The sequence below is a fragment of the Alexandromys fortis genome, unplaced genomic scaffold (assembly GCF_014885135.2).
Source record: "Alexandromys fortis isolate MF-2015 unplaced genomic scaffold, M_Fortis_MF-2015_v1.1 scaffold_3, whole genome shotgun sequence".
Lineage (NCBI taxonomy): Eukaryota > Metazoa > Chordata > Mammalia > Rodentia > Cricetidae > Alexandromys > Alexandromys fortis.
The window spans coordinates 2,956,953-2,975,194 of NW_026067909.1; the positions used below are offsets into that span (position 1 = coordinate 2,956,953).

General features: G+C 44.9%; 1 protein-coding gene across 1 annotated transcript in view; it reads right to left on the bottom strand.

The window, feature by feature from the left end:
* Window positions 1–1,685: 1,685 nt before the first annotated feature.
* The window catches only part of CUNH10orf90 (chromosome unknown C10orf90 homolog), an 89,617-nt gene continuing 73,060 nt past the window's right edge, over window positions 1,686–18,242 (bottom strand). The window contains exons 7-9 of the mRNA XM_050137403.1: window positions 6,638–6,701; window positions 2,704–2,803; window positions 1,686–2,616 (exon numbers count right to left, since the gene is read on the bottom strand). Coding sequence (XP_049993360.1) covers window positions 2,578–2,616; window positions 2,704–2,803; window positions 6,638–6,701 — 203 coding nt within the window. The 3' untranslated portion in view covers window positions 1,686–2,577. The remainder of the gene's footprint in view (window positions 2,617–2,703; window positions 2,804–6,637; window positions 6,702–18,242) is intronic.

The window sequence follows — 18,242 nt, forward strand, 5'->3', positions numbered from 1 at the left end:
TATTCGCTCTGTTAAAATGGATTCCAGCCCTTTGTAGAGTCTCCCTTAGGCTGCTGGAAAATGCTAAACGTTGTCAGTAGGGGGCGCTGAAGAGATACAGCTCTGCGGGTTCCTGGGCCAGGCCCTGCAAAGCCCCCATACCCCTCCTCCCAGCCCCCGACAGCTGCTATAGCAGAGGGGCTCAACCTCGTACATCCCAGGGCAGGGCTCTGGCAAACCTCAGAGGATGGATTTTCAGAAAAAATGAAAAAAAATCCGTCATCTATGGAGTCACACCTCAACCTTTCCAGAGCGGCTCCTTTATTTCTGTGGCTACTTGGGCTCCTCAGATCTGCTACAGTTCTTACTAGACAATTTTCTACTCAGTAAATAATGCAATCCACTGAAAATTCCCAGATAATTGTGGTTTCTCTCCTGGTTAGAACCTGACTGGCTGGCACCTCCACCCAAAGCCACAGACCAGGAACAATAGTGGCCTGGCAGAGCCTCTGGTCCTAACCATTCTGTCATGTTGCTTCCTCTGAAAGGGGCAGGCACAATGGAACACAAAGGAAGAGTCTAGGCAGAGGAGATGACTTGCTCACGGCAGGGAAAACACACCAAACCAGGCTGGATCCCCATAGCCTATGGTTTTGGTGTTGTTTGATTGGTTGGTTGGTTTATTTAAGACAGGGTTTCTTTTTGTAGACCTGGCTGTCTTGGAACTTGCTCTGTAGATCAGGCTGGTCTCGAACCAAGAGATCTGCCTGCCTCTGCCTCTTCAGTGCTGGGATTAAAGAAGTGTATTATTATCGCCTGGTTTATTTGCTTGTTTATTATTTTTTTTAATGCCATTCTATAATCCGGTGCTGGAGAGGCTGAGATATGTAGATACTTGGGGCTCAAGGGATATCAGCCCAGCCTATTTGGCAAGCTCCAGGTCAGTGAGGGTTTTTTTTTTTTTAATTTATTAAAAACAAAACAAAAACTTTTTTTTTTTTTGGTTTTGTTTTGTTTTAATGGCTAGTGCCTGAACTTTGATACCTAAGATTGTCCTCTGGCCTCCTCAAGTAAACACATATGTACCTACACACACCTACATCTGAACATGTGAGCACACATATTTGAATACACACACAGACAGATACACAGAAAGAAACAAAGAGCTGGTGAAGGAAGGGAAGAGAAGGAAGGAAGGAAGGAAGGAAGGAAGGAAGGAAGGAAGGAAGGAAGGAAGGAAGGAGAAAGGGAAGGCACTGGCTGCTGGAGGGCACAGCAGAGAGAACACAGGGACAAGACGGTCCCTCAGGTAGAGTTTGTAAGTTTGCCAACAAATACAAAAAAAGACAGTGGTCTAGAAAGAGAGGCCATGTGCAGCGGTGGGAGAGGGAGGAAGGGAGCTACCTTACAACAGGGACAGAGGTGTCACCAGAGCTCCTGTGCCATGCTCCAAGTCCCTGCTTTTTCTAGGCTCCTATAAGCTGCCTGAGCAGTCATCCTTGAATCTCCTGCACCAGCCCCTGAGAGGCAACCTTTTCCGCCCTGCATTCAGAAACACACAGGACTTTTATGATGACCAGAGGTGGAATAGAAAGAGACTCGGTGTCACCCGAGAGTTGTAGCAGGTATTATCACACTGAGCAGAATACATGGCAGAGAAATGCATGGATTTCAAATAGCTGTATTTATTTCCATTTTTTTTTTGTTGCAAAAACTAATTTGTTCTTAACTCCACAAATGCATATTTATGAAGAATACTTGAAAGAAAATATGAGGGTGCGTATTGCTAGGCCATTTGATCATGATAACTTCCCAGTGTGTGTGCGCGTATGCGTGCGTGCATGCATATGTGCGTGCGTGCGTGCGTGTGTGTGTGTGTGTGTGTGTGTGTGTGTGTGTGTGCTGAAACCACTGATGTCCTCACCCAGTCATTCTCAGGCTCTCAATGAAACAAGGGCTTTGGCTGACAAAAGCAGGCACTGTGGGGGTGGGGTGGAAGAGAGGCAGAGGGCTCTAGGGTTTGCCTGTGTGCTGCCTCTTTGCCTGTCCATTTCAAAGTCAGCCTCTGGTGCTCCAAGGTGTATATGACAAGCAGACTTTGAGCCATACTTTGGATTTCAGAATTGGCAGACATTGAAATTAGAAATTAAAATATGATAGATTTTTGATTCTCAAAAACTTAATTAAAAAAAAGCACTGCACACCCCCCCCTCCAAAAAAAACCCCAATATCTAAGCATACTTGAATATATAAAGCTTCCCTGCTTGGGTGGAAATGGTATACTGGAAACTTCAGAAGCAATGGTAAAATTCACAAGTCAAAGTAATAATAATAATAATTAAAAAGGGGGTGGGGTGGTATGTCAAGCAGGTTCCGAGTAACAGAAGTCCCAGCAACGGACTGCTGGTCTTTTGACTCCGGGACTGTTGCTTTTGTTTCCTTGGGTCTTTCGGAAATAAAAGAAAAGAAAAGAAAAGAAAAGAAAAGAAAAGAAAAGAAAAGTATCTTTCACATGTGAAGACAGTGTTAAATTTAATGGGTCATCCAACGTCGGACGTCTTCCCAGATCTAGGCTGTGGCTAGCAGGGCCACCTGGGATCAGACGGCATTTCTCTGAAGGAGCTGGTCCAGTAATTGCTGGAGGAACAACGGAAACAAAGATGTCAAGTTCCCCTTTCCTGCGCACCACCCCCTGTTCACGCCTGCGTGCGCCAGGCAAGCTACCTTTTTGAAGACTTCTGCTCGGAGTCTGTTACTCTGTAAGATCACTCTTTTCTTTTGCTCTTCTCTTTTCTTTTTAACTTCCGGCAAGTTATTATAGATTCTGAAACAGACAGAGGGCAGGATGAGGAACAAGAAGGCAGGTGTTGGGGTGGGGGTGTGGGCAGTCTGGCTCGTCAGCAGGAAGGCGGGCACAGGTAGGGTCTTCACATGGTAAGGTGGCGTCTTGAAGAAAAACTCCTTTCCCCTCAGAGTACATGGGGGACCCCACGGAAGAGGAGCCAAAAGAGGGTAAGAGCCAGAGGGGATGGAGGACCCCAGGAGAACAATGCCCTCTAAACCCCAACCAAGCAAAGCTTGTATGAACTCATAGGGCTTGCTTGGGTCTGTACCAGGTCCTCTGAATAAATATCACAGCTTTCAGTTCAGTATTTTTTAGGACTCCTGACTATGTGAACGAGTGGGTCTCTGATTCTAGTGCCTTCTCTTGGGGGCTCTTTTATTTCTGTTGGTTTCTCTTGTCCAACTTCAGTGTGATGGCTTTTGTTTTTTCTTATTGTATTTTATTTTGTTAGAAAATGATAAAAGATTAAAAAATAAAAAGATTTAAATATATTTATAAACCATATTAAATCCATAGTCCTGAAAAAAAAAGAAAAGACCTTCTCTGAGGTCCCAGGATGTAGACATTCTGGGAACAGTGTTTCAATGACGGGACTTGGGCAGTATAGCAGGCAAGCTGGGGAGCCCAGATATTTATGTAGAAGTCACTTCTTATCCTGTATTTGCAGTGACAATGACTCACTTGTAAAAGGAGGGATGTTCTGATGTGGGACTTCCCTCTGTATGCTATGAATATGTTTTACTACCATTGGTTATTAAAGAAACTCTTTCAGCCAGTGGTTTAGTAGAGTTAAGCCATGCAGAAAATCCGAACAGAGATATAGAGAAAAAGTAGGGAGAGTCAGGGAGACGCCATGTAGCTGCTGAAGGAGAAAGATGCCAGCCAGAACTTTACCCCATAAGCCACAGCCTCATGGCAATACACAGATGAATAGAAATGAGTTAATTTAAGAGATGAGTTAGCTAGAAATATGCCTAAGCTATTGACCAAACAGTGTTGTAATTAATATAGTTTCTGTGTTATTATTCAGGTCTAGGTGGCCAGGAAATGAACGAGCAGTCTCCCTCTAAACAATGATCAACCTACTGGTTTGCCATTCTGAAAGTCAACATTTCCTATATAACCACCTTTTGGCCATCCAATGTTTGACTTCCTGAAATTTGACAAGGAACAACAGGATGGCAGTAGCAAGAATCATATACTGGGACAAAAACGTTTGCTCTTAGCCTACGGCATGTCTGATTAAAGCTGATTCTAAATACATTCTGGACTCAAATATTTTGTCCTTCTCCCCATGTAAATTATGAACTTCTGAGTTACCAGCAGGGCTTAAAGGACCCTTGTCTAAGAAGGTTTCTTCCTCCCCAACACTAACTGTTCAGTACTGATGCTACCTGATTTTTCTCCAACACATTGGACTCATTTCACCCTGATCCTGTAGGCATATAGATATAAATAGAGATAAAGATATATTAATATAGCAATATGAAAAAAACCTTTTTTTTTCATTTTCTCTTCTGTGTGAAAGTCAGATGGAAGACAGTTGCGATGTTCAGCACTTAGAAGCACGAGTGCAGAGTATGAAAGGACAATGGCAGTCTCAGCAGGTCACATCTGGCTAGTCACCAGACATGAGTAAACACGTTCTGCCCTCGCAAGCACTGGAAGAGGCACATAGGGTCCCTGTGTCATACAATAAGAAACATGAGTCCCAACAAGAGCAAGAGGTTTGGGCACAGCCCTCAGATGGCTAATGGTGGACTGGCATTGGGACCTCAAGTTGAATGCTTACTACTCACTGTTAGGCATTGTGCCCCAACTATGTAGCACACAGCTACTCACAAAGCCCTGCAGGGGCCTGTGATTTGACAGTGCCTGGCACTTCATGGGTAAGAGTGAGGGTTGAGTGAATGTGTGAATGTACCTTTGCTGCAGTCAGGCGGGATTTGAACAAGGACCAGGAGAGAAGATCACAGAGGAGTTGGTTCCAAAGCCCTCAAGTGGGTGGTTCCAGAGCTCCAGAAACTTCTCTCCTTGAGCTGACCCTCCAACTCAAATGGGAAGAGGAAACAAAAGCTTCCATGTCCCACCTCTGGCCTTGCACTGATTCCTCCAGTGAGAGCCTGATATATATTAGTATGCCCACCTAAAATACACTGAGTGGACAGGCAAAACCTAGGAGAACAGAAATCTGCCTCTTGGAAAAGCTCATGGGCGACACCAGGAAAAAGCAAGCACAGCACGATACCACATGTGGTTAAAGACCATGTATCTGCTTAAAGGTACAAATGGGAGGCTCTGAAGGGAAAGAGAAAGGAGACAGACTGTGAGCACCCTAGCAGATAGGTCTGGGACTGAGCCAAAGGCAGCAGGCACATTGATCTTGAGGGAATTTCAGTTTTACTCTACTGCTTGGTTTAAATATAAGCAACATAATCCAAGACAAGGAATACAAAGAAAAAGCAGTGTCAGGTGACTGTGGGGAGCCAGGGTCAGAGCTCAGCCGGAACATTCCACTAGCAAGGAGATCCAATTGCTTAGTCCATCCCAGGACACCAGTTAAGGGCCATGGAAGACTGTAGATACAGCATCACCTAGCTTACTGGTCCTCCTTGAACATCAGTTTCTTCTTCAGAGACACGCCAGGACAGATCTCGGTCTACCAATGCTGCTTTGAAGCCCATTAATTAAATTGTTTGGTGGGCAAGGGCTTGTAATAGCAGTTTTAGGTTTGGGGATCAATAAGGGAAATTGTTTCTTTTCTTTCTTTTCTTTTCTTTTTTTTTTCCCATTAAATTGAAGAGAACGCTTTTGTTGCAAGGTATATACAACTTTTCATTTATGAGAACAGCGAGTCTTCAAATTGAGGGGTCCTTTATAAGCCCCAGCTAGAATGCTGGGAGTCATATCATTAATGGTATGCCCCCTCCCCAATCCTTGTTTTCTTACTTTCAGAGAGGTTCCCTGTAGGTAACCAAAAGTTACTTAATTATTATGGAAACAACATAATCACGATAAAAGCAGAGATTTAGGGTCTGGGATGGGGGCAAAATTATTCTTCCTATTTCGGTGGTGTCTCTGAGTGCACTATCAATTTGATTTAATTACTATAATCTTTCCCAGGGCTAGGCACTTTATTATAGCTTAATGACATTTTATGTGTGTGAACATGGCCAACCCTGCTGAGCTTTTGTGTCCTGGTTAAGAGGCTAGGTCCTAAAAAGAATAGTAGCCTTTGTGTGCCCCAGAGTGGTAAGAGTCAGTGGGAGTCTTAGATAGGGACTCGCCAGGCAGAGCGGGGAGAACCTTGGTGGCCCCTGCCAAGACTGCCGGAGACAGGCATGCCAGAAATGCCGGTTTGTGGCCCCTCCGAGGCCCCTCTGGCTTCCATGCTCTGTTGGCTTCCAGTTTGGAAGCCTTTCCTCAGGACCGCCCCAGTCAAGGCCCTCCATAGAAACGGGTTCTCTGCTCCTCGTAAAAAGACTTTCAAAGGTGCTGCCGCTCATGGGCTCATGGCTTCTGCCCAGCGCCACGAGGCAAATGCACTGGTAGAGTTCCAGTGTAGAACCTGCTGATCACTCGGGGACCAATTATGGGCCCGCTCCCGAATCCAAGACCCACCGCTTTCCTAAGGTTGGTCCAGAAGCAGCATAAACATTCCGATGCACAGCCCGGCAACTTTGTCTACCTCAGCCGCCAAGATGACCTCAGCCCTTCAATGTGAGCCTGGAAGCCTTGGTCCGAGGGGCAGCATCAGGGCCTTTCAAGCCTCCCCGCCCAGCTCTTTCTACACCTCCCGCAAGAGCCACGTACCTTTTAGACCGCATATGCATCTCCTTCTCTGAAATGCACCTTTCTTTGGGTTTGAACAAGTTATCTGGAAGAAACAGAAAGAGCGTTAATTTCAGGAGCTACAGAACAAACAGCACAATGTAGGGAGCGACCCAGAGGTAGATCCAGAGCAGGGTTCTGACTGTGCCGGCCTCCGAGCCGTGGGCTGCAACAAAGACTCTGGGTTTCCAATTGACCAGCCAACCGCTGGTCTTAGTGAGAGTTAAGCAGGGCAGCAGAAAAACCTCAGCATCTGTTTGAGTTGTCAACATGACGACCTAGAATCACTGGGGAAGAAAGTCTTCATGAGGAAGTTTCTAGATGAGGCTGTCCTGCGGGCGTGTCTGTGAGGGGCTGTCTTGATTGTTGAAGTAGGAAGGCGCACACGGAAGGTGGCTGGTACCGTTTCATGGCTGGGCCCTGTACATGTTAAGAACACTGGCTGTTCTTGCAGAGGTCTCAGATTCAGCTCCTAGAACCCCAGGGTGACACACAACAGTTTGGAAGCCCTGTTTTCAAGGGATCTGACCCTTTCTTCTGTCTCCAAGGGCATCAAGCATGCATGTAGTGTACACATGCAAACAATTTTGCTCTATGTATAAAATAAAAATAAATCCTTAAAAAAAAAACAGTGAAAGCTAGCTAAGAACCAAATATACAAGCAGGCAAGGGTCCCTGGACTCTGTCTGCTCTTGACTTGACCATCCCCTCAATAATGGACTGAAACTTGGAATTCTAAGCCTAATAAGCCATTGCTTACTTTACTTTGCTTTTTGACAGGATTTTCTTTTAGTCATAGCACCTGAACTATTGTATAGACAACTGTGCCACCAAATGCTTCTTTTAGAGAAAAAAAAAATAAGATGTCATATCTTGGTGGGAGAAACAATAAGTACCAGGCTGTCTGCTCAAAGGAAAATCCCTATACTATGTTTCTGAGGGCTCTAAGGACAGGGAAACCTCCCAGCTCTCCCCACAGCATTCTGAAAGCGGACGGTCTGGCTCCTGCCTGCAGTCCTTCAGCAAGGAGACAGCCTCGGCAATATGAGGGCCCTCTTAATCCCACTTAATCCTGGAAAAGCCATGGGACGCCATCAAAGTCACATATACTAGTGCCCTTTGATTAAGAAAGACACTAGGGTAGGAAACAATCAGAAGATTGGATTTCTTTTTTAATTTAACAGCATGTAATGGTTAGCTTCAATTGGCAACTTGACAAAACCTAACATCACCTGGGAAGAGAGCCTCAGTGCAGTGCAGGACTGTTTATTGGGCTGCCCTTTGGGCTGGTCTGCGGTGGGCTGTATTAACTATGTTAACCAATGTGGGAATACCCAGCCCACTGTGGGTGACACCATTCCTAAGCAGGGGGTTCTGAATAGTATGGGAATAGGTAAATCAAGCTGAGCATAGACAAGCATGCAAGTCAACAGGCATGCATTCATTTCTCTGTGCTCTGGGCTGTGGCTGTGAGAGGAACTGCTGTTTGAAGTTCTAGCTCTGATTTCCCCATGGTGATGAACTGCGAGGTGAAATAAATCCCCTTTTCCCCGAAGTTGTTTTTGGTCAGTATATTTTATCACGACAACAGGAATGCAAGCAAAACAATGCATTCATATCTCACACACACACACATGCATAATCTCTTTAAAATGGGATATTAAAAAATAGTTTCTACTGTTGATTATATCTGATAAGGCCCTTTTGCAGTGACTTTGGAAACCATGAGACTCTCGGCCTTAGTTTAGCCAAGAGTCTGGTCTCGTTTAGTTCTCCTACAGAGCTTGTCACAAGGGAGTCTATCTGGGCAGCTGCCGTGCTTTCTGGAAAGCCTGGACAACCAACTGACTGCCTTCACTCAGCTTAAACATACAGGTTTCCATGAAGGTACGGGGACACAGGGCTATTAAGCAATGTCTCCCCCTCTGGACAATAAAACAGCCCCTGGTTCACAGCATGGAAACCGCCTCTGCGGACAAGCTTGCATCCTGTCCTATCAATCACTAAAGAAAAGAAGATGGAATCCTTAAGACCTTCGAGGAAAAAAGTCAAGGGAGAAGCAGAAGAGAAAGAAATGCCAACATTTCCAAGTAAGGGGTAAAGTCCCCACTGTTCAGAAAGGCGGAGACTGTGAGAGGAGAGAAGACATCACCACATGATGCCGACGTGATGAGCCATAGCTCCTCCTGGTGCCCCACCCAGGCCTCCACCCCAGATGGGGCTCCCGGAATTTCCCAGTGTGAATAGGTATCACTATGAAGTATTAAGTCTGTCTGGGCCATGGGCAAGCAAATGTGTGCAGATTTGAAGACTTCCCTCAGGGAGGGAGAGGAAGCATTACACAAAGTCTCAGACCCAATTTTGGATTAGCATTCTTTTGGAGCTACTGGAGGCCAGGGTGAAGCCAGTGTAGGCCAATGCACTGTATCCTGGGGGGTTCTACTTGTTTTATAATCTCCATTCGACTGGTATGGGGTCTATTCTAGAAATCAGATGTTCATTTCCCCCCGATCTGTTTCTTCAGGGCACTTGAATACCACAATTAAGCTCTGGTTCTGTTTCCAGGAGGAAACAAAGGAGAGACAAGCCACCAGACACTTGCATGGCTGTTTTCTGAACTGTTTGCAGCCGTGTGAGGGCAGGAGGTCAAATCCCGGACCCAGCGGTCTTTGATAGGTACAAAACAAACAGGTATGTAACCAAGGAGGCTCAAGGCTGGTGGTCTCGCACCCACCCTGGGGAAGGTGGTTGCTATGGATTTTGAGTTTGCTTAAAATCACCAAGCTCTTCTGTTAAGTGGGATAAGTGATGGGGGCCTCCTAGCCAGGAGAAAAGGGAGGGGCAGAAGGCAGAGTGTGCATCTCCCTGGAGGGAGTGAATACATGCAGCAGATGTGTTCTGAGTGGCTCTAACTTCGCCTGAGAAGAAGACTCCATCTGCCTTGTACAGTGTTCTAGTTTCGTGTCTGTTACTGTCATAAAACATCGTGATAGAACAAAACCAAACAACTTAAAGGAGAAGGGGTTTATTTGCCTTACAGTTCCAGGTTATAGTCCATCATTTCAGGGAAGTCAAGGGAAGAACACGGGCAGCTAGTCATAGCCATAGTCAGAAGCAGAAAAAGAATAACGAGAAAGGCATGGTTGCTTACTGCTCAACTAGATTCTCTACTCTTACATACGCCAGGGCCCTAGACCCAGGGATGGCATTGCCCACTTTTAGTCTAGGTCTTTTCATACGAATTAAGATGATCAAGACAATCCCGCATGCATACACACATGTACATACACATACATATGCACACCACATATATACACCACACAAACATACACACGTGCACACCACAAAAACACACACCACACACATACACACATGCACACACTTGCATACACACCACACATATACACCACACATCACACAAATACCACACACACACACACACCATACACACATACACTATACACACACCATGCACACACCACACACACACATATACCATACAAATATGCTTGTGTGTGTACACAGACACACACACACCAAACTAATCTAGATCAATCCCTCACTGAGACTCTCTTTGCTGGTGATTCTTGATTGCAGTAAATTGACAAAGTATCTCAAATGGGGTCTGGCAGTTTGTGCGGGCACATGGGCAGGCAGACGTGGGGACATTGGGCATCTGAGTGACCACAATGATCCTGCCTGCACTTGCAGAAGTGTCCTCCCATGATTGTACTCTTCCTCCCAACCCTGTGACGTTGACCATGTTCTGTGTTTATAGGGCCAGGGTCCATTTGTTTCCAAAGTTTTACCTGCCAGGTTCACTGTGCATCAGTGAGAGGCAAGTCTGGGTTTCAGTCTCTATTAGCCTAGCGCTTTACACGGACACTCTTGACTGCAACACACTGCCACCCACTTGTGGCTACAGAATCTGTTCTCTGAGAACTATGAACAAGCGTTCTGTCATTTCTCATGAGATCAATCCCACATTCGTTTTCCCACACACTCTTCCTTTTATAGCTCTTCAAGGACACAGACAGTATGACTCATATGGGATTCATTTCATGGGATAGATTATGGTACACGTTCCCCAGGAACTCATGAGTTAGACTACTTGGTAGCACATTTGACGGTAAGGCCTTGCTGGAGGAAATGGGGTGCTAAGGGGCTGGTCTTGAAGTTTCTATAGGCTGCCTTGGTTTCTCGCTGGGTCTCTACTTCCTGATCCACCCAGGTAAAAGCAAATCATTGCATATTCTTACTGCCACAGCTGTGAGCTGCTTCTGCTGATGTATCTTCCCTGGCCACGAAGGCCGGCATCCTCCAACTGAGAGCCAGCATAAAGCCTTCCTCCCTCACGCTGATTTGTGAGATGTACACTTTGCTCAAAGATACGGATGAAATCCCATCTGCTCATTCCTGCTTACAGAAATTCTCCTCTTATAAAACTAAGGCACTGGTGAGAACCATTTTCAACTTCCTTCTGGATCTTTTACGGATTTTCTTAGAGCTGTGTATATTCTGATGGCTTTGGAGGGAAGAGACCACAATTATATTTACTCTAGTATCACTCAAATAGAGGAGACTTCTCTCCATTAAAATATCCAAGTTAAGCTACATTCTGGAGAACACACACACCACACATACACCACACATGCATACATACACACACACACTACACACACCACGACTGCTAATATACTCACACAACACATACACACACCACAGATACCATATACACACATAATATACACCACACACACCACACACCACACATACCACATACACACAACCACACACACGACACACCACACATACCACATACATACACACACCACACACACACACATACACACACACCACACATACCAAACACACATAATACACCCCACACATACCGTATATATACACACACAACACATACCACACACAACACACATACCACATACACATACATACACACAACCACACACATACCACCACCACCACCATCACTACCAGGCCCTCTTTCTGACATCATTTAGCAAAGCCAAGCATTCCTAAGCCCCTGTTCGTTTCGAAGTCAACAGGCAACTAGGTACCAAGCCCCCTTTTGGATGCTGCCAAGTCTCCAAATCTCATTGACTTGTATAAACATGGGCAGGTATTTATTATAATCTCTACACAAGTTATGTGTGAGAGCACATATGGGGGACAGGCAGCCTCAGCACGCAGCCTCTTGACAGTGTCATGTCACCAGTAAGCAGCCAGGACCACCCTGATGCCAGCACAGCTGATTGCTCGGGGGCTGAGACTCTTGCTTCCCGCAAACATTTACAGCTCCCACCGGATGGCAAAGCGTCACCTTCCCTCTTCAGTCATTTATGTGACAATCAACCCTACAAGACGATCTGTTCCAGCAAGGAATCCCCAGGAGCCTTTCCTTGGTCACCCTGAGCTCGTGAAAGAATGATATAGACATGATTACTTCCCCTGAGAAACACTCACACCAAGTCCTGCCTATTGGAACAGAGCAGAGCCAATACGCTGCCTTGGGGAGTAGGTGCCTGGACTGCACCTTCTGAAGTCTTCTATAAAAGTATTAAAGACTGGCCTTCTGGGGAGAGTGGGTATGCGGTGTGTTCTAGGGCACCTCTGACTATATTCTAAGACCACAGGGCTGCTCGTTGAGTGACCTCCGCTAAGCAGCTGGCTGGAGCCATCACACGGTGGTTTCTGAGATTCAGTTCAGTTGGATTGCCCGCATCATGTCTGTCTACCTCATAGCCATGGGGCCACAAATTCATCTGAAGTTGACAATAGTGGGGTGATCTAGCTTGGTCTAAAGAGAACTTCAGAAATTAACCATACCTTTCTAGAGTCCTGTCCTGCTTATGCGGAATCCTGTCCCTGCTGACAGCTGCACTTGGCGAACAACTTAATCCAGGAGCACGGGACAGAAGTGCAAGCCCCAGAGAGGCTGCTGTGGCTATGAACATGAAGCTGTGTGCCGAGTATCATGCAAACACACATGAGAGTTTCAAAAGGCAGAATAGCTCTCTGTCCCTTCCGGACTAAAGGAAGAAAAAAAAAATCCCAAGAAAATCTCTAGAAAACAAATGTCATTGAGACATAAGATGGAGTAGAGGTTCCAGACAGACTGGGGGAAAGCGTTCTTTCTGCCTGAGATCAGGGCCACCATCTGAGGGTTCCTGTGAGAAGACAAGGTGGTACGGAGGGAAGGACTTAGCCACAGAGTGTCCTGTGGGAAGGGTGAGTGAAAGGGCCCCCAAGACTATGGCAGCCAGGACCTCCCTGCTGTGACGGGCAGTAACAGGGCTGCCAGTCACACACGGAGAACAAGGATGGGGACCAGTTGTGCAGGGAAATAGGCTCCTGACGCACTCCATAGCCATCCTGCTCTTCTGGGACCCATGAGCACCAACCCTGTCATCCTTCCCCTGACCCCATCTATAGGCCCTCTCCTATAAAAGTCTAGATTTGAATGACAGCTGTTTACCGGCTTCCTTTCCCCAAAGTGCCATATAAACCCCCAAAGGCAAGGAGAGTCCTTTTCCTATCCCTTCCCACTGCCCAGTTCAGTACCTTCTCCTCCCTATCCACATTCTATCCCTCCAATCAGAAGACATGAGATGCCCCACATTGATACTTAGTGCCTGGCCTAGCAACGGATCAAGCAACCTTCAGCAGTTCCCTATGAAAGCCTGTAGGTTAGCCTGTAACACTTTCTAAAGATTTCAAAGGACACATGAGCCCATAAGTCACACTTACAGAAATTCCATTCATTAGTGTTGGTGGCAACAGAGGCTGCCAAACTAAACCAGATCCCTACCTTCCTTGAGACCAGAAACCCCAAAGTGAACACCAAAGGGCCCCTGGCAACCTTCCAAAGGAAGGCATATGCCTGCTACGTCCCAGGAGATTCCATAATATCTAGGAAATAGAAGAAACTCCACTTGGAAGATGGGCAGCTCATTTGACCTTGAAATTTAAGGACCCCCAATCCTCAGTGATCTAATTCAACAAAACAGGGAGATCCTACATAAAGGTAATATAAGTGTCCATAAGTTAAGTAGTATGCTTTTGTGATGTACACAGGGTGACTTTTTTCATCTTGCCTGAATCATAGCTAAGTCTAACTGTGTCAAGCTGACCAAGAGCTAAGACACCTATATGGGAGGACATGTTACTATGACAAGTGTAGTGTAAAGGGTAAGAAGCTAGCCAAGCCCCCATGGACTTTGCAGCCTTGAGACAGGAATGCCAGACATAGGCTACCCGGTCAAATCTGCACTTATGCTCAATAACAAAGCCCTTAAATTATAGATAACATCTTAGATGCTCCATGGAACCTAGTTATGCAAGAACTTAACCATGGTTGATGTGAGAAGCCACTCCAATTTGGGGTGAGAGCTAATATTGACCCTGGCTACAGATGCAGTGTGCCCAGCTACCTTCAGCTCTGCCAGTATGCATTCCCTACCATAATGGCTGCACCCTTAAACCGAGGAGCCTGTCCATCCTGGAGCTTCTTTTCTCAGTTATTTGAACACCAGAATGAGAAAAGTAACTGACCCACCAGCATCAGAAGTTTCCATTTGCTGAGTCTAGAAGCTGGGCTTTGTGTAGTCACAGAACCTCCCCATGCCATGGCAACACAGCATCAGGCCCCACTCCCAGGGCCACATGTGAAGGGGGAAGCAACCCAGGTCAGGTCTCCACCATCCACTCCATCTTCTGGTCATTTTGTCAGCTCAGGCTCTGCGCTGTCTGGCAGGCTCTCTTTTCTGTGCTTATTTTTGTATGCTAACATCTTCGAAGCACTTCCCAAGGGTCTGCGACAAACTCTTCTTTTTTCCAGAAACTTCATGCTGGGCACCGTCACAGATTACATGGCAGCCAGCATGGACACAGTTCTGGGCAAGGACCAGAGCTAGGCAACCTTCCAGTGAGGAAGAATTAGTCACTGATAGAAATAGGCCCGGTACTGTCTGCTGGCCAGACAGGCCTCAGGGCTCCAGCCATCCCTTCTAGGCACTGTTGGATCAAAGCACCACAAGGTGACAGGGACAGCCTTTCCTCACAGTCCTACATTCCCACGGAAAAGGGGGAAATTGCAGCTCTAGCTGGGGCCTCTTTAGTAAGTGTGATGGGCATAAACAAAGAAAAAACAAAAATCTCAGAACAATGTCTCCATCGTGGACTTTTGAAACAATTCCAGATTGAAAAGATTATCAATCAACTTATCTTCAGTGCAGGATTTTTAAGTGTCTTTAACAGCCCCAGGCATTATGAACTTCCGAGAGAAAAACACTAGAAAAAGCACCAACATTCTTCAAAATAACTCTAAGAAGCATAGCTCCTCCTCTGGAACTGTAGGTAGTATTGGGATAGAGGACACTGAGAAAAGAGAAAAACCAACTCCAGGACATTAACCATTAAATTTAATTAATTTATATTTTAAAGTATCAGCACTCATTGGATGGGATTTCATCTTCATCAACCAAAGAAAGCCTGGTTAGTCAAGGTAACACATACCTATAATTCCAGCATTAAAGAAGTTGGGGCAGGAGGATTGCTATGACATTGAGAATAGCCTAAGCCACATACTGAGTACCAGGTCAGCCATAACTACATAGCAAAACCCAACTTCGCTGCTGCTGTGGATAGTAATAACAATAGCTATTATTATTATTATTAATTGTTATATAATAATAATAATAATAATAATAATTATTATTATTATTATTATTATTATTATACAGTTTGGTATACTTCACATATTCTGGAAAATATGCAGGTTCTAGTCCTTGGTCCCTTCAAAAGTGCTTGTGTTTCAGACCCTGAACCCATGGCAACTGCACAGCATCATGAATAACATTGTTGCCAACACTACTGCAAGCCAGACCAAGTGCCAAGAGAGGCTCCTTGCCTATGGTTTCCTCAGTAGGAGGAAGACAGACCAGGAGGACCCCAACAGCCTTTGCTGCCATTCTGGACAGCAGTAATCTCAGGTATCACCAACCTCAGCTAAGAGCTACACAGACTTACTTCACTGTGCTGTCACTGGGTCCAGAGGTGGCACAGCCACCCAACTAGTTCCCTTACACCCATCCACAGAGACGACTACCCTTAACCCCGAAGAGCCAGCTCGTAAAGCCTGGGAGAAGTTACCATTTCATTACATTTGTAGATATCAATACGAGGCAAGAAACATGAAAATCCAAGGAAACACACTTCCAAAGAATACAACCATTGTACAGCAGCTGGCACCAAAGAGACTGAGATCCATGAATTCCCTGAAAAAGAATTCAAAATGATTGAATTCTCACCATACTATAAACGGACACAAAGAAATAGTTCGATGAAATTAGGGAAATAACAAATGAAGAAAATAAAAAGTTTACCAGATTGAAATGGGTACTTTTGAAAGAGGGGGAGCTGTGCAATTCTGAAGCGAAAAACTACAATAAATAAAATGAGAAATGTATTAGATTGTCAATAGTCAGATTGATCAAGCAGAAGGAAGAATTTGAACTCAAAAACGGGTTGTTTGAAAATATCTAATCATAGGAAAATAAAGAATAGAGAAAGTCTCCATGCTTTAGGAGACATCATTAAGAAACCTAAAATATTGTATTACAAGATTCCAAAAGAGAAGGGGGCAGAGAGTTTAAAAAAAAAAATAGCTGTAAGTCTGGGGAAAGTTATGAACGCCTACGTGCAGGGGTCTCAACTGCTTCCAATCAGAGTTCTCTCAGAGAAGACTACACTAACACACACAGTGAAACTTCCAAAATCAAACACACAGAGTCCTGGAAGTAGACAGAGAAAGAAGACGCTCATGCTACCCAGGGCATTCAGATCTCTCAGCTGACATCAATTTCCGAGAGGCGATGGATGGACACATCTCAAAGCCTAAGGAGAAGCCACAGCAGAAATGCTGACCCAATACACTTTAGTTGACAAAGCACTCCAGAAATAAACGCATAAAGGCTTTCCCTGAAGAAGTCCATTCAGCCTGCTTTGCAGCAAATGGAGAAGGACATTCTTCAAGCAGAAACCAAAGGCTGCAAACTCAACAGGAAAACCCATGGTGTGAACACCACTGAGAAAGTGCAGAGGCAGCCCAAATCAGAGGATTCTAATGCTGCGATGCTGCCACTAAAGTGATTCCTACCTCTAATAGGTGAAAAGATAGGGATGATTAAAAAATAGGTAAGGTAAGGGAGATGCAATCTGAACCGTGTAAGTGATTTCACCAAAAAGTAAAATATTGGTAGTGTGGAAGAAAAATATACTTGGAGGTATTTTGTGGGGAGGTGTAGTTTTGAGACATAAAATTTTTCCTATTCCAGTATTCCAAGTACATGAACCCTCAAACTTTATAAATAAATGTTTTTTTAAAAATATTCAAGGAAGGTTGAACTACTACTAGTTTAAGCAGCTTGTTATACAGGCGCAAACTAGGGGAGGGGGACACGAGGTCCTACCATTAGCTAATAAGCTATTGGCATTTGATTGCTGCTTGGAGAGGGAAAGTCAGTTTCTCCAATGGAGTGACATTTTGGTATTTCAACTACACTCCAACACAGGCCTCACCCCAAGTAGGAGTCAGCCAATACAAACTGAGACTTGGTTGGTTTAAAAGATACACACACACACACACACACACACACACACACACACACACTCTCTCTCTCTCTCTCTCACACACACAACTTGGATGGGTAGGAAAGTAGGTAGGAGCTGGAAGAGTGATGAAAATGATCATTATGAAATTCTCAAAGAATAGATGGAAATGTTACTTAAAAAATAACAAAAGCCTAATTCCATCACTATAAAATATCAACACAGAAGACATCAAGAAAAGGAAAACCACCAAGAAGCTATAAAATATAGGAGAAAAATTTTTAGGAAGTTCTTACTTTTCATCAATTATCTGGAGTGTAAATGAATTAAATTCTCTACCAAATGTCAGAGTTCGGTTTGGAGAGATGGCTCAGTGTTTAAGAGCTGTGAATGTGTTTCCAGAGGACCAGGGTTCAACTTCTAACACCCATATACACGGCAGTTCATAATGACCTCTAACTCTAGCCCCAGGGGATCTGACCCCCTCTCTTCTGGCCTCCGCAGGTACCGCATGTATGTGATAACATGCATACATCCAGGCAAAACATCCATACGCTTAAAATAAAGAGGGTAGGGAGAGTCACAGAGTAAAAAGCACAGATGAAAAACAGTCAGGCCTAGTGCACAGGTCTGTGATCCTAGCACCTGGGGAGTAGAATCTGGAGCAATTCTAGTTCAATGTCAGCCTGGGGTATAGCAAGGCCTTCTCCCAGGTCAATAAAAATTAAAATAGACACAAATATAAATAAATAAATAAATAAACACAAAACAAAACAGACCTGTATACTGCTTCTGAGAACTTGCTCTAGCTTTAATGGTACATAGACTAGAAGGATAGCAATAGGAAAGATGCTTCATGTAAAGGGGAACCCAAAGCAACCAAGAGAGGCTATGCATAGATCAGGACCAATAGGCCAAGCTAAACATGAGGAGAGAGACAAGAAGGTTTATGTAAAGA